The sequence below is a fragment of the Diachasmimorpha longicaudata genome, chromosome 15, assembly GCF_034640455.1.
Source record: "Diachasmimorpha longicaudata isolate KC_UGA_2023 chromosome 15, iyDiaLong2, whole genome shotgun sequence".
Taxonomy (NCBI): domain Eukaryota; kingdom Metazoa; phylum Arthropoda; class Insecta; order Hymenoptera; family Braconidae; genus Diachasmimorpha; species Diachasmimorpha longicaudata.
The window spans coordinates 4,895,389-4,910,864 of NC_087239.1; the positions used below are offsets into that span (position 1 = coordinate 4,895,389).

The 15,476-nt window shown below is 41.3% G+C and overlaps 1 protein-coding gene across 6 annotated transcripts in view; it reads right to left on the bottom strand.

Annotated features, from left to right (window-relative positions):
• Positions 1-15,476, bottom strand: part of Dscam2 (Down syndrome cell adhesion molecule 2) — a 59,564-nt gene that overhangs the window by 21,437 nt on the left and 22,651 nt on the right. For all 6 annotated transcript variants that reach the window (XM_064134723.1, XM_064134721.1, XM_064134720.1 and 3 more), the window contains exons 2-5: positions 5,797-6,147; positions 3,955-4,119; positions 1,295-1,441; positions 816-933 (exon numbers count right to left, since the gene is read on the bottom strand). In XM_064134723.1, coding sequence (XP_063990793.1) covers positions 816-933; positions 1,295-1,441; positions 3,955-4,119; positions 5,797-6,147 — 781 coding nt within the window. The remainder of the gene's footprint in view (positions 1-815; positions 934-1,294; positions 1,442-3,954; positions 4,120-5,796; positions 6,148-15,476) is intronic.

A 15,476-nucleotide genomic window follows, 5' to 3' on the forward strand; every position in this document is an offset into this window, starting at 1 on the left:
CGGGTGAGAGTAGATGGCCACTCGATGGTGGAAGATCTCAAGGTAGAATGGGCGCAATCGGAAGCTCTCGTCGTCAAGATTCACACCGCACTTTTGAGGAGAGATTTTCAGGTTCCTTAGCGAAAAGAACTGGAACATTCTACTTGACAAATGGAAGTGTCCGTTGTTCTCAGGACACAATTTGCTTGTTTGTTAAGGGATCCGGCGGATATCCGGGTATTTCGTTAGGAATTTTGTTTCAGAATTTTTCGTATGTAATTCCGGAAGTTTTTATCGCATTTACGTGCAATTTTTCCCTCGAGATATTTATCTCCCTATGAATGGGCCCATCCATATCAATAAGACCATTAAATGTCGAGAAAATTTCGATACAATGGGTCGTGATCGATGATATTTGACTGGTAATGTTTCGCATTCTTTCCCCATCGTAATAGTGTGCAGTATTACGATCTGTATCATGTGGAAATCCCGACGGCTTTGGGTACTATCCCCTGGATAATCCCGGGAACAGGGCTGAGGAGAAACGAATGTTGTGGCTATAAAAAAATCTCATATTTTTCGGGGTCACGGCGTGGCAAGCAGAATTTGTTACGTTCCTCTATATTTTTTTTACACTTCTTTCCGCGCTACAATTTTTACCTCACGGAATAAATCTCCGTTGAGGTTATTTTTTAAAAATTTTTTTCACTTTCTTTTGGTACCGTGATTCTCCAGGTGCACCAACACTCCTTTGCTGGGCTTTGAAACTTTAATATGAGACTATTATAGCACGAGAGGTGAATCTACTGGGTGCAGTGAGAGAATGATTTCTTTACCTGTACTCGGGGGTGGGACAGGCCTTTGCTAGGCAAACTAGGGAAGTTGATTCATCCTGTCCTACGTAGATTGTGCCCGAGTGCTCTAGTATCGTTGGCGGTATCATGCCTCCGTGCTCTGTTGAAAGAATTTTTTTTTTATTTTAAGGATAATTGAGGTCGGGCTGGGGAGGGGGAAATAAAATAAATTCTCCAGTGGTTGGAAATTACCAAAAACAAGTTGATAATCGAGTTTTCAGAGTTATTTTTTAAAATTTTTTAAAAAATAGTTATAAATTTTTTATTGAATCGTTCGTAATTTTTCTTGAACGTTCTGCACTCTTTCCTGAAAGTTCAGTGAAAAAATGCGTAACTGTTCCCTAATTTTAACTGAATATTGATTGTGACTGGCAGATTACGGAGCAGTCACGTAATTTATGAACAATTTTTCACTCCTTCCAGAAAAAAATTTGTCCCCAACAATTTTCAATTTAACAAACCAGCGATCCTAAGATTTGCCGATGTGCTGACAACCACTTGTCGTGTGAGTCTGTGCATTGTCCTGCACCTATAACTAAGAAACTGGTCACTGAACTCCAATCCGTGGACCAGCAATTCACCAGTGGGTAGTAGATGAAATTTTCCATCTGTAAAATGCAAAAAGCCCAAAATATTGGTGAAAAACACCGCAGTGATAAATTAAGAATCCAGCTAAACTCCGATAATGTAACTGGGTCAGTTAAAATATAAATCGCAGTGGCATTCAGTGCATGAACACCCGGGTGGTTGTGAGAGGGTGTGAGGGTCTGGAGATGATCATGGAAACCAAAAGCTCGGTAAGATAAGCGAAGGCACGGAGCGGTTAGTAGTTATCCTAAATGGCTACAGCCTCGACCACGTCGACAACGACTGAGTACCCAGGCACGAACCGCTTTTAATACTCTACCACCCTCTCTCCACCCCAACTCCAGCCCTATCTCATCCACCACGAATTCACCATTAAACTTGTCGCCTGAAACGCCTTTTGGTACTGCCGGTACATTAGAAACTCCAAAGTTGCTCATGCTCTCTTTGAAACTCCCTCACTTTGGCACAGATTTTTATTATTATTTTTCCTCATCCTCCACCCTCCACCCCCTCGTTACATTTTCTGATGCAAAATACTTTCAACTTGATTACTATATCCCTGGACATAACTGCGACGATAAAGCTGATTAACAATTCAAATGCTCCAGGGATTTATTGGATTCAGTATTATGTTCGTCATAATCATCGTTTGAGATTCCCTCGCACGGAGGATTTAACTGGAATCGATTGTGCATAAAAAAAAACGATGATATCGAACTCAGCGATATTTAATCGGCTCCGTACGTGAAGATCAAGAGGACAATTCAATGACGAGACGATCGACGGAGATGAGGAAACTCAATCTGGGAGGAAGTTTTAGATGTGGAGCTTGGAGTTTGGAAATGCTTCCAGGAGTCGTGATAAAGTTTGCGTAGAAGGCAATTACGGGAGCAGATCGGCTTCCTGAGGAGTCTGCTGTCTTTGTAATCAGTTCTTCACATGAAGACATAATTTTTTTACGAGTGAACAAAAGCTCAGGACATCACTCCTTCGACTAATGGTGTGACATCTCATTTTATCAAGTTTCTGATGGAACTTCTAAAGAGCGACAACCTAGACACAGAGGATTATGATGGATCTATCTCCAACTGTCTCCAGTAAATGAAAGGGATCACCGGCCTCGACTCCATGACGAATATTCCAACCGATTTTAATGGGCTTTCATAAAAATCCAATTCAAGCTGCATCACGATTGAATGTAAATGTTAATTCCAACGAAACAATTCACCTCATTAAAACTTCATCAAGTCCTCTATTAGTTGACTTTACCAGGGAGCCAACAGTGAACAACCCACTGGAAGCATTTCGATAAATCCATGTTAATTTAATCTGAAGCTGAAGCTCAACATTGAACTTAATTTTATATCCAAAGCCAGTGGATTAATGTTGGACGGAGTGGAGATGAATAGCGAAACGTTTCTGATTGTTGAATGTAGATTGAAGGATAGATTGAACAGACAAGGATGATGGAACGAGGTGTACCTCACAGGTGAATGCACAGCCAAATGAATAGACTAGAACGAGAATTGCTGTTAGCAAAGATTCAACCTAACGACATCAGTTATCATGTGAAACGTAGAAACTTAACTACTGAATTACTCTGCCTCTCGGAGGGTTACAAACGATTCAAACAGACGAATTCAGTACTAACGAGCACCCGCTCACCTCTGCTCATCCATCTATCCAACTTTTTTTTTTACTTCACTCTTTATCCTTTTGTCTTCTGCGCAATGAGATAGTTTCCATAGAATGAAACATAGTCTGATGCCACTCCTCTTATCGCTCTGGCTCGAAAAGCTCTCAGCCCTGGTGGAAATGCAATGCAAAATGTGAAGAGGACTGGAGCATTAGGAGAACATGAGAATTGGGGAAGAATTGATTGGAGGACGTTGAACTCAACGATGTTCGGAGGATATTGATCGTCGTGACTCGATTGAATAACTTATTTCGGGGCCTGGATTAAATTTATTAGCTTCGGTTAATTACTGTGACGGTGGGGTCGGTTGGTAAAAGGACCCGGCGCAATACTGGGAGACAAGGGTTCGATTCCTGGCTGAGTTAAAGTGGAAGTTTTTCCTCTCTAATTTCACTTCTTTCCCATTTTTTCTTCTTTCTTTTTATGGTTTTGTGAAGTGGTGTGGATAAATAACCGAAAAATAAAATTGAATTTCATTTCAATTGGAATTCAATTTTCTTTTATGTATTTTCGTGTTACAACCCAAGGAACATTCGGCACGACGTTCTATCGCTGTAATTCCCAGTGGCATCTTTCAATTTTAATGATTAAACTCGACGTACAAAGATCGTCGAGCGCCATGAAAAATAAAGGGAACGAGAGTGCTACAGATAATAATCGTTCGCGTAATGGATTTTTCCCGTTGAAGTAATAAGAGTTGAGAAGATTACCTCAGCGATTTTTTTTTTACTCAACAAGGAGTCTATAGTTACCACGGGTAGATCTTCACCGATACTTGTCTCATCTTATTCTTCAGTGTCTTGTTCAAGTATCGAAGTTTATGAGTGGAACACTTACCCCCTTGGAGCGACGGGTATATGTGAAATGATGGCTCCTGCAGCCACGATACAACTCTCACGAGATCCTTCACGTGACTTGGTACTACGCATCTCAAAATTGCTGTACAGCCCCGAGATACTCCCTCGACTACTTCTACATCGACAGAATACGCCTGGGTCACAACTGTGGAAATAAATTTTTCATTATCCACCGGCTGTTCTTGATATGCCAAGTCCATCTATTCTGGAGTTATGGGAGGAGTGCAATCAAGTCAGGTCGTTGTATTTATTTGGAATTGACAATTTCACTTGATGTTCTCTATTATAAATGGGATAGTTATAATGATTGGAACGTGTGAGTGTTGTTTTATTATTTTTTATTTAATCCGCGCAAAAGGCACAACAGCTCTGGTTTCCTTTCTCAGAGGAATTAATTAAAAAGACTAAAGGGCCCACAACATATTAACAAATGGTGCCACTTATGCACCTCTGTTTAGACCCAACAAAATAGACCACTCACATCATACCCCAGACTTCCCAGAATTTTTCCCCATAAAAATGTTTTTCAATTTCAAGTGGAAACTCGAGAACAAAAATATAAATCGTACAAAGACCTATTCAATCCAACGGTAAATGAATTTTTGATAAACAATTTGAAACGTAAACTCGTCTAAAATAGTCTTCTCCAAAAATACCGAATAAATAATATAATATACATGGTATGTATATGTTATGTTATGTTATATATAGGTAGAAGAAAAAGGTAATTTCCTTCTGGAAAATAATGGAGAATAAATTAAGGAAATGGGCCAGTGGAATGAGAATTGTTCCGGGAAAGACGGAAAATGGTGGAAAGAAAATATTTGGAAGTATCTTGTACTACATCCGAGGTAAAAGGTGAATCCTGGCGAATAAATAAAGTGAGATTTCACCCTCTCGGAGAGGGCACGTCGGGAGAAGCCAAATAGCGGGGCTTTGTTTGCCCTCCCAATCGTCGTGGTGTAACAGCTTGACACCTTCAGTGACACGGACGCGCTTACCATCACTCTTGGGGTCTGGGGGTATTAGAACCTCACTCTGCTTACTTTCCATCTTCCCCCAGGGTGATGTTTACTCCTTCAAGCCCGTGATATTTTTCTGTATTTTATTCTGAAGAGACTGCGGTGCGTGACAAGTACCGAGAGCTTGGGTTTTTCGTTTAATTGAACGACATTTTTTACTTTCTTCATCGTTGGGAAAACAATAGTAAATCGTGATAAAAAATGTTTATGGGTTGTGGGGTGTGGGGTACAGGGACTAATTTCCCCATGCGACCACATATTCTAGTCTTAAGGTATTTATCCCAGGGTTTTTCGGAACATTCAAAAAAAAATCTGGGGATAAAATTGTTTCTGGGCAACTCCGACTCGGTCCAGACTTTTCCTCTTAAAAAATGGCGTCAGTATGAATTTCTTACCCACCATTTTCCTCTTGTTTACTCCCTAGTTTCTCCATTGTTAGAGAAACACCCGTAAAAAGTTTCCACCTTGGTAAATATAAAAAAAAAAATGTTCGGTGAATCAAAGGCAGGAGAAGTTTTAATTATGGCCGACAGGCGCTGTGTTTGCGGAGTCTGTGGGTTTATGTTTTATGGTGAAGGAAGTGTCGGTTGCCAACGTATTTCCTTTCGTCGCTTGGTGGACGGGGGTAGGGGGGAATTTGCATTGAAATTGCATTTTTTTTCCTCCCTCCCCTCCCTCGTAATTACGCTGTGTTTGCGGCAACTGTGAGATGTGACGTGAGTCGAGGAAAAGAAAGGGCGGTGAAACAAGTGGTGGTGGTGATGGTGGTGGTGGAATGAAAAAATGATTTTTCTACTCACTGGCCCGTACTTGTACGTCTCGACTGAGTACTCGACCCACCGAGTTACTTGCAACACATCTGTAAGCAGCACTGTGAACGTCCTGTCGGAATGCTGCAGCTTGAAAGGGAAGTAGCACGAGGGTGCCATTTCTGAGTACTCTCCGGACACCGGGAACATCAGTGGCGGGTAGGCCATCAGCTGTGGACCAGTCTATGTTGGGGGTTGGATTGCCAGTGGCAGCACAATCTAACCAGGCGCCACTTGAATTTGAAAATTCCACACGTGATGGGGGCTCGATAAGGAAACTTGGTCCACGGAGATGTGCATCGAAGCCGTGACCACCGGCCGAGGAGACCACAGCAGCTACGCCTGGAGGTAAAAAAAATCTATAAATTCAGGGGGCGGTTTCCCACGGTTAATTAAATTGTCACATTGATAATGGTCAAGTTTAATTACACTAGGGGGTGGCTGGGGGATGATGATGATGGTGTATATTCGTTCGGTTGAATATAGCTGATTTTTTTATGGGGAAACTTCACTCGGTGCATCGCTGGTAAACTGAATAAATGGAACAGTCGAGTATCCGGACGTTAGAATTTCCTTACGATCTTCGTGACTCGGAAACTTCTCCAAGAATTTCTTCGTCTTTTGTGATGCATATTTTCACCCTCCTCAAGATATGCGAGGAGAGTGAGAACTATGCAATAGGTATGCTTGTAGAAATGAAATTCAAAAGGCATTCCATACTCATAGAACGTTTCCCAGTGAAATCTCGTATTTCAACGCTGGCTTATATTCTCGGGAGGGCATTCGAATTCAGCTACTCGCGTTTTCTTGCAGAAGAATTTCTGCAATTCGTAAAGAATCTTTCACTCGAGGGGGAGACAAAATAAGGGGACGAGAGGAGGGTGAATGTTGCTGGTGCCTTTTATTTCGATTTTATTGTTTTCGGTGTCTCACCAGTGATAGGGGAATTCGGTTGATTATAATTTTTTAATACGTTTCAATGAAGTGGGATTTATTTCTTAATGAAAAAATATATTTTACGAACGGTTTTGAGTATTCGGTAATTTTAACTGACTCTGGGGTGATGGAACTACCTCATCTACAGGAAGAGACATTTTTAGTTAATATTATCCACCTGTTTGTGGTTTAAATGTTATTAAACAATTTTTTGAAGGATAAAAATCGGTTTTCGGTTGACGAGTGGTGTCCCTGGGGGTGACATGTTGTGGCATATTCATAAAATGGCCGCCAATGTCGGCGAGACATTTTGCGAACTGCAGTCACGTTGGATGGGCGTCTAGACACTCGTTTACGCTTCTTTCACATTGGGGGGCGTCTGTTGGCAATGTCACTGGCAATACCTGATAGATTCGAATCGGATTCGCTGGACGATTCGTCTTCGTTCGAGATGCACGTGCGAGAGGGACTCGTTGGGACGGAAAATCGGGGCGTCGTGAGGAAGCTTTAGGACGCGTTACATTTGAATCAAATGAAATTTATTCGGATTCAGTGGAAATCTTCGCAATATTTTACGGAATATTCATTCCACCATTTTTTCAGGTACAAATTTATCATTTTGGTTGGAGTGAAAGGAGTGAAAGGATACATGAGACGGGAAGAACGGAATTAAATGGCAATAGTGCAACCAAATAAAACCCTCGATGGGAAAATTATTTTATTACGCGAATTTCCTCTAAAATATTTCCCAAAATCTTAATCTCTCACTTCACGGGGTAATTCTAAGTGAACAATTTTCCTGTCTCTACATTAGTTATCAGTTAAAATGTCGCAGTTGGACAGATGAGATACCCCAGTTCTTCAACCCTCTATGTCACTCCTGCCACACCATGGGAGAGAGAAAATGAAAAATTCAAAATCACTGAGGCAAAAGGTGAAGCCCAACCGTAATGATTTATAAATGTGAATGGAATTCACGAGATACGAGAGATACACTGAATTGTAAAGGGCGAAGTGTCTAGTTTCGTCTGTAAAAAAAAAAGAATACGGTATCAGGTGTTGGAGTTGCTGAGGAAGAGCGGAAAACAGAGTCGATAGGCGGAACAAACTGGGTCGCGGAGTTGTGAGGCAAAGGGCGTCGACGTTGAATGATTGAATGGTGCACCAGGAGTTTCCAAAGGGCAGAGAAGACTGAGAATTCACCGCTGAGGTACGTGGAGGGCACCTTGATACTGCAGAGCAACGGAGTTATGCGCCTCAGGATGAAGAGACTATTTGCCGAGTCGATCAGGATCGCAATTATTTGATCCGGGTTTTGGGGTGAGGGTGAGGTGGAGGGGGAGGGAGGCTCTTTACGAAAATGTGTTCAAGCATCGATTCCACTGTCCTTGAAGTGTACTCTTCCAGTTCTTGTTGTTGGGGATTTTTCCCCCGTGTTTACCCCTCGGGTTTCGCTTTTGTGAGGACCTCCATTAGTGCTTTACTTGTTTTGTATCGCTCGAATGTCGTTGTAAACATTTCAATTGTCCAGTGGTGCGGGAGTAACGAGCTATCAGGAGGATTTTTTATGTTTGTGGAAGATTTTGTTTTTCAATATTTTCGGAAGACAATTTTATTGTTGCAGATTGTAGATTAAATGTGTAAAAAGTTTTCTTGTGAAGATCCGAAAGCTAATGAGCTTTAGAACATTGAGAAATTGATTATATCCGGTTCGAGAAGTCTGACGAGAATTGTATGACCTCTTGAGACGAAACTCTTGAGGGCGTTTGCGTTTAAGACATTAGTGGTAATTTGCATAATCATTTGAGCTTCTTAGACGATAGTTGAAGCATGAAATATGCGTCCCAAGAGTCTTCAGGTGACTCTTCCACTCGGGGAGGGCTGAGAGGTTTTGTAATTTTACATTTTTTTCCCCCCCTTGCTCCTTTTTGCGTTTTAATTCAATTTCCAGTTATTGAATTATGCAACAAGAATTTACCCGGTGAAGGCAACAAGTCTGATCGCTGGGGTTCGGTAGACGTTTGAGAAACTAATAGGGCTGTAGCTTTCTACCCCCTCGACATACCTAACTTTATCGCCTCGACGCAATACTTTCCACTGGATTGTGTGTAGGGGTGTGGAAGGGGCTGGCTAACTCGGGAGGCGAGGCAACAAGTTGAGAAAGTTGTTTAGCCGATGGTGGAGGTAGACAAGAGCCCCGACCTCATCGTCCCAAAAGTTTGTTCATGGATGTTTAAAAAAATTGAGTTGAACGACCATATCTGTGGTACGACAATGGCTTGTTGGGTGGATAAATAATGATGGTTTATTATCTAGTGATTCTTCCTCGACTATCGAAAAGTTAGTGCAGTAAAAATTCACTTCTTCAAGTTGAACAAAAATAACGAATTGAAGAGACCGAATTTTTTCCCCGAATGGTACCGTCATTTTTACGGATTTTTGTCCCTCCCTGGAGGCACTATTTCACCCCACTTTACTGTACCGCATGGTAATTTTTCTGGTACTTTTTTCAACCCGTATGAAGTCACTGAGTGATGTCTCTTGCATGCCATAAAATCTGGGAGAAAGATGATTTTTTATTTTTTATGACTCATTCATTCACCGCTTGAAATTTCCCTGGAGATCGCTTTTCCCATTTTTTTCGGTCACATCAATTTCAACTTTCCACACTTTTCCATTAAAATCCTGTAGTTGTAAAAAAATTGTAATTCTGTTATGAGAAAATTTCGGGGGGTCTCTGTGACACTGGCACCAGCCGGGGAATTTTTTCATTAAAAAAAAAACGTACGAAACTGAGAGAAAATTTGTACAGAATTTTTTCACGACAGAAAACTCAGGATTGAAAATTGTTGCTGAGTTGAAGGAGTGCTACGTTCGACAGAACCGGAGCCACCGGAGCAAGAGGAAAATGTCACAAAGTTACGGATCTCATTGTAACCGCCGATAGAGACTGTCTGTCTTACGTCGTAGGTCGTCCATGAATAATCGACCGGGCGGACGTACACTCGGTGGATCCACTGGAATATAAAGGGGAGCCGGAAGTTGCCTCCAGGCATTCCGTGGATGAGACAACGAGTACCTCTATACGTGCATCTGCATGAAACGAGTAAAGTGCAGGAGAGACATGAAAAAAAATACGAGGAAAATGTAGTTGGGGAGTGGCAGAGAACTGAGGCTGAAAATTTCAAAGAACAGGAGAGCTTTCATGTTTGATGGTTTTGAGTACTTCCAGGGAAGAAAACGAGTTCAGGAGAGCCATTAAAAAATTATCTGGAATATTCCGATAATTATTTTAACTCGATAATGATAAGAAATGAAAGAGAAAGAATCCACGTAATTTTTTAAAAATTTTCTCCTATTAATTTTATGGATGAGGATACAGAAATAAAAATCCCTCCTGCATTTACAACAAATCTATAGAGAAATATCTGATAACATCCAAGCTCTCCTGCCATTACAAGTGAGAATTTCCACTCTCTTCGAATAGCAATCCCCTGGAATTGCAGATACCCTCCAAGAACAAATAAGAAGCGATAGGAGAGGGATGAGCACACATTGCTGGGCAGACAGCTGATACGCGTGGCAGATCAGTGATACGACACCCTCGATCGAAATTAGGTCATCCAGTGAGCAACTACACCCGTTAGGCATTCAGTGGGAATTTGTCCCCCTGGACTGTGTGCGCCGTAGGATGCTCACCAATGACCTCTGGATTTGTTTTTTTTTTCTTTTTTCACTAGCAACATTGCCATGTTCGTATGCACACATGTATATACCTCTCCCCCCCCCCATTCCACCCCCCTCAACCCCTTGTGACAACTACTACGGGCAGTACGAGCCCAGAGGGCGACAAAAGGCAATCGGGGCCAATGGGCTAGTCGCGAACACCGAGCGGTACACACTGCTCCATTTGATTGACGTTCGAAGGGTGCTAGTGCGCGCGTCGCATTGATTGCGCTCATTGTTCCCATATGCAGATATCCGGTTAACTGCTTCTCTCTGTTACCTCACCGACCGTGTTTGAGCATCTCGCTTATCGCTTGAATAATATTGGTTTCTCCAGGATTTTTTATTTTGTTCGCAAGTTGTTAGGAAAAATTTGCGATTGGTAGAATAGGGGATGAGGGATGGAAGGGATGGTTTGGGGAAATTATGAGAGGTTGAATGGGTTGATTAGGGATGTGAGATTTTATTAGAAAATTTTTGCACTGTTGAATTAGTTCATTAGAGATGTGAAGAGATTTTTAGAAAAATTTTGGACTTTTTGGAATTAATTGATTAGGGGTGGGAATATTTTTTTAGAGGAATTCTCAACTATTGAATTAGTTGATTAGGGATGTAGAGAGTTGTTTAGAAGCTTCTTGCGTGGGTGAATTAGGTGATTAGGGATGTGAATGGTTTTTTAGGAATATTTTCCACTGTCGAGTTGATCGGGAACATGAACATTTTATTGTCCACATTTTCATTGAAATTTCTGGGGGATGAATTGATAATGGAATTTATTAGAAATATCGAATATGAAATGACTGGTAAATTGAATTTGAAACCACGTCACATCACTCATCGACTCACATATTCTCTTTAATGTGCTGTCACCGGAGTGAACGAGGAAATTTAATTAAAATACCAAAATCCATCATTGTTGGATTAAATTGTTCACACCCCTGTCATACATAATTAGGAAATCGATCGTTCTGGTGTCATTGTGCTATTCCGATAATGCTCCTGCATATGGCATTCTAGCATTCGAATCCTGATGAATGTGGGACTCCAATGATAATGAGCCTCGGCTCCCACATCGCGTGGTAATTGTAATGAAGGCGAAAAATTAGAGTAATTAGACACGTTATTAGACACGTTAAAGTATTAAATACCAATTGACCACATTAGTCATCATTAAAATATCAATTGCATCGGCAGAAGAATGAAAAAATAAATTTTCCAGATAATTTGTTAAGACAAATTCCTCCAGTGGGTCACAATCAGCGTCAACAGACCCCACATCATTAACTGATTTATTCGTTTTTCGTTTGTCTGAAAGCACCACTCAATGTCCAGACTCGTACAAGTGTTGTTTGCTGTCTGATTATTGATACAAATTGTATACGGAATTGTACACACGGACAGATGACTGGGGTTGAATGAAACAAGTGGGTAAATGATGGTGCAGTCGAGCATTCTCGTAGCTACCGCCGAGTGGATGGAGTGCGGTGGTTTCATATCGAGTGATCGTTAAATTTCAATATGCATGTCCGAATGCCTTTGTACCACCCCCCAATATCCCGTGTACGTGTGTGTATTACGCATGTCATATATTGGCAATGGATGGGCACTATCGTCATCGAAATTCCTGAAATTCCTGAAATTGATACGGCAAATCTCTGACCATTGTACATCGATTCTTCAGGATTACATCCGATGGAAAATTGAATCTGTGCTCTGGAAAGTGTAACAAATAAAATCGGATTTGCCATTTTTTTTTCAAACACTTTTTGTTTTCCATGGAGCCCAGCAAATTTGTCTTTGATGGGATCTCTCCTAAATTGGATCCCGTCTTTTTTCCTGTTTTCCCAGATATCGGGGGAGAAGCTTATATGCAAGGGCTTCTACTACTTTTTACACAAAATGGCTTCTCATCATTCCCTTAATCATGAAAATATCTATTGGATTTAAAATCTCGTCGACTTTGACCTGACGTCTGATTACAAATTATCAAAGGACGTTACCAATTGTCTTGACAATTCGATGATGATGTCAGACTAACTTATACGTATATCTTCTCATTAACCGAATTATCATTTCACCTCTTATTGAATGCCCCTCCCCCCTTCAATTCCACCCTTTTAATGACCGAAGTAAAAGCGATCATTTGATAAACGACCGGGTAAAGTTTCCACTTCCATTTTCTCATGGTATCACGTAACTCACGTCTCTTCTATCTCGTTAGAAATGAAACCAATGGGGGAAGTGGGGTAACGCTCACTGGAGTTTACGGTTTTAGACAAGTGCACCTACAGGGGGTGTATGAGGCGTGAGTGGGGTTTCGCTTGTCTCATCGTATTAAGGAAAATGTCGTGGTGAAGGGAACGAAGAGGTTAGTCGAGACGTTGAGTTGAGTGGTAAGAGCTATGAGGGGTAGCTGAAGAGGTAGTGGGGGGGGAGGAGGAGGAGGAGGAGGATCGGCTAGAGGACTAGGGGAAGTGGAGGATGAGGCGGATGGGATGTATAGGAGGAATCGGAGAGGACAACCCTGATTTCCCAGGGGAATGCAGTCTGTCTCTTTGACTTGGATACAACCATTCTCCATCTACTCCAGGAGCATCTGCTGGGGCGTGGGAGACTCGTTTACACTACGTAATATCGAGTGGTACCTTGAAAACACTTTTGTGTCGGCTACGGATCGTCAATGTGTCAGTTGAAAGGATTCTCTTGTCACTGATACTGTTTATTTTTGCATTTTTCGATTATTCCGATTTTAAAGTAAATTGTGATTATTGAAATTTAGGGGATGGGGAGGAGGGGGAGGCATTTTATTTTATTATTCAACTGCACTTTGGGGTAATTGTTATTATGAAGTGGAATAAATTTTAATGTGAGGGGGTTTTTGTGAGGGAAATCAGTTGGAGTGTTTAATAATATTTTGATTGGAGGGTTTTAATTGTCAAGAAGAAGGTAATGAACTAGCGGGTAGTTAATGGATTAAGGGGTTGAAGGGGATCTGTAGTCTGTCTTTGGGAACGTCCTCAGCGTCTCAGAGGCGCGGGTTCGAGTCCCGGTGATGACCGATTTTTTTTTTGGGGGAGGGAATTAGTATGGGGTAAAATGGGGGTGCGGGGAGGGGTAGGTAAAAGATCGAGGGATGAGGGTGAGTTTTATCACGAAAATTAACCTCCGAAGTCTAATTTTTTCCAACAAAACTTGACCTTAAAAGTGATTCATTATCAGTTCACCCCACGTTTCACCTTCTGGACGTCTAATTTACATCCAAAATTTCTTTCTGCGTACCATCTGGCACCTCTCAATCCCCAGTTTAGAATAAAAATATTCATAAACGGAGTATCGTTTTGTCGCGGGAGAAAAAATCATCGATTTGTAACAGCAATTTCAACTCTCCTTACGTTAATCGCAACCCCATTCATCCCTTGAAAGTTTCCGGGAACAAAGTACACGTGTGATATCAGTTTCTGTACCCGACTAATCGAGAACCGGACGGACTGAAATTTGAAACAGTTGACGCGAGGGGCGGCCTGGGCCATTAATAAAATTAATTTGGTGGGCAGGTGTTGGGAACTCGTGGCGATATGCATAAAGCCATATAGGTATATCTACTCGTACAGTGTCGATTTTCGGGGATGACTGGCATCCAGGTAGCCTTGGGGACAACCATGCATATGTACCGTGTACTAACGGTGTGGGGGTTAAGGGCGCGTGAAACGAGATCCGTTCGAACGGATAAATTTAATCGCGGTAACTTGAACATTGCACGTGAAATTGTCGATGATTGCGACGTTGAAAGGGGGAAAAATCAGTCATCAGCCGGGGGGGTAATTACTGATAATCGAATCGTACGGAAATATTACTGGACATCGATACAATTAATTGCAATGACGCGCATTTTTTTAAAATTATTCCCATTTTACTAATTTTTTATTTCTCAATGAAATTAATGTACCGAATGTACCAGTAGACAGCCGACGTTGGTACCTGTTCGAAACCACTTCTCCTCTAGCCCCTGTTCGATCTTGAATGAAGAATCAATCGGTTGGATCACGAGTTTAATAAAATAAATAGTCGATTATATTTCGTACCACGTGATATCGTTATTTTTATTCTTAAAATGTAAAAAATACTTTCACAATTGTTATGGGGAAACAAATAATAGAGACAGAATTCTCATGAAACAATGTTCCGACGGAACAGCCCTCCCATATTGTCTTCTCATGAACAATGATACCGGAATCATCGCGATAATGGCAGTACGCAATTATCTGAAACAATAAACATTATGTTGAAATCATGGTAATCCTCATTTTCCCCCGGTCTTTGTCCTTTCATAGTACGAGGGAGAATTAGTGTCTCTTGTGCCCTTTACCGCTGCACCAGGCGGAGAAAATCTAGACGGCAATTTGAGCTGGACCATAGATTGCAATGGAAGATACTCGCGGATAACGACGTCGCTCCGGTAATAAGACGACGGGTTATCTGGTTTCAAGTACAGTGTATGTACGGGTACCTTCGACCTGTGGACTAAACGTTTGGGGCGGTGTATGTGAGGGCACTTGTATCACTACTGTAGTATTTTACGGCTTATCTGACTGCCATTCTCCATCCACTAAATGTAGGATCGAGAGGGAGGGTGGGGGATGGCGCTCGATTAAGAGGTAACATCGAGTTTTCCTGACCAAAGGGCGATCCTTGACGACAGGAAAATTTTTTTTTTCAAGAAAATTCGCGCGGAAATATTTTTTTATTCAATGTTTTGAATTTCTGAGGGAAATAGTACCAGCAATAATTTAATTCTCTATTTTTTTGTTCATGTTTATTGATAATATAAACAGGAACTATGATATTTATTTTTTTTTAGTTTAAACAGACTCGAATGCAAAGAGAGAAAAATTGTTTAAATATTACGCACCTCCTCGGCGATTTGCCAGTCAATATTCAGTAAAAATTATGGAATATTTACAAATTTTTTTACTGAACGTTCCATATTTTTTTTAAATATTCCAGACTTT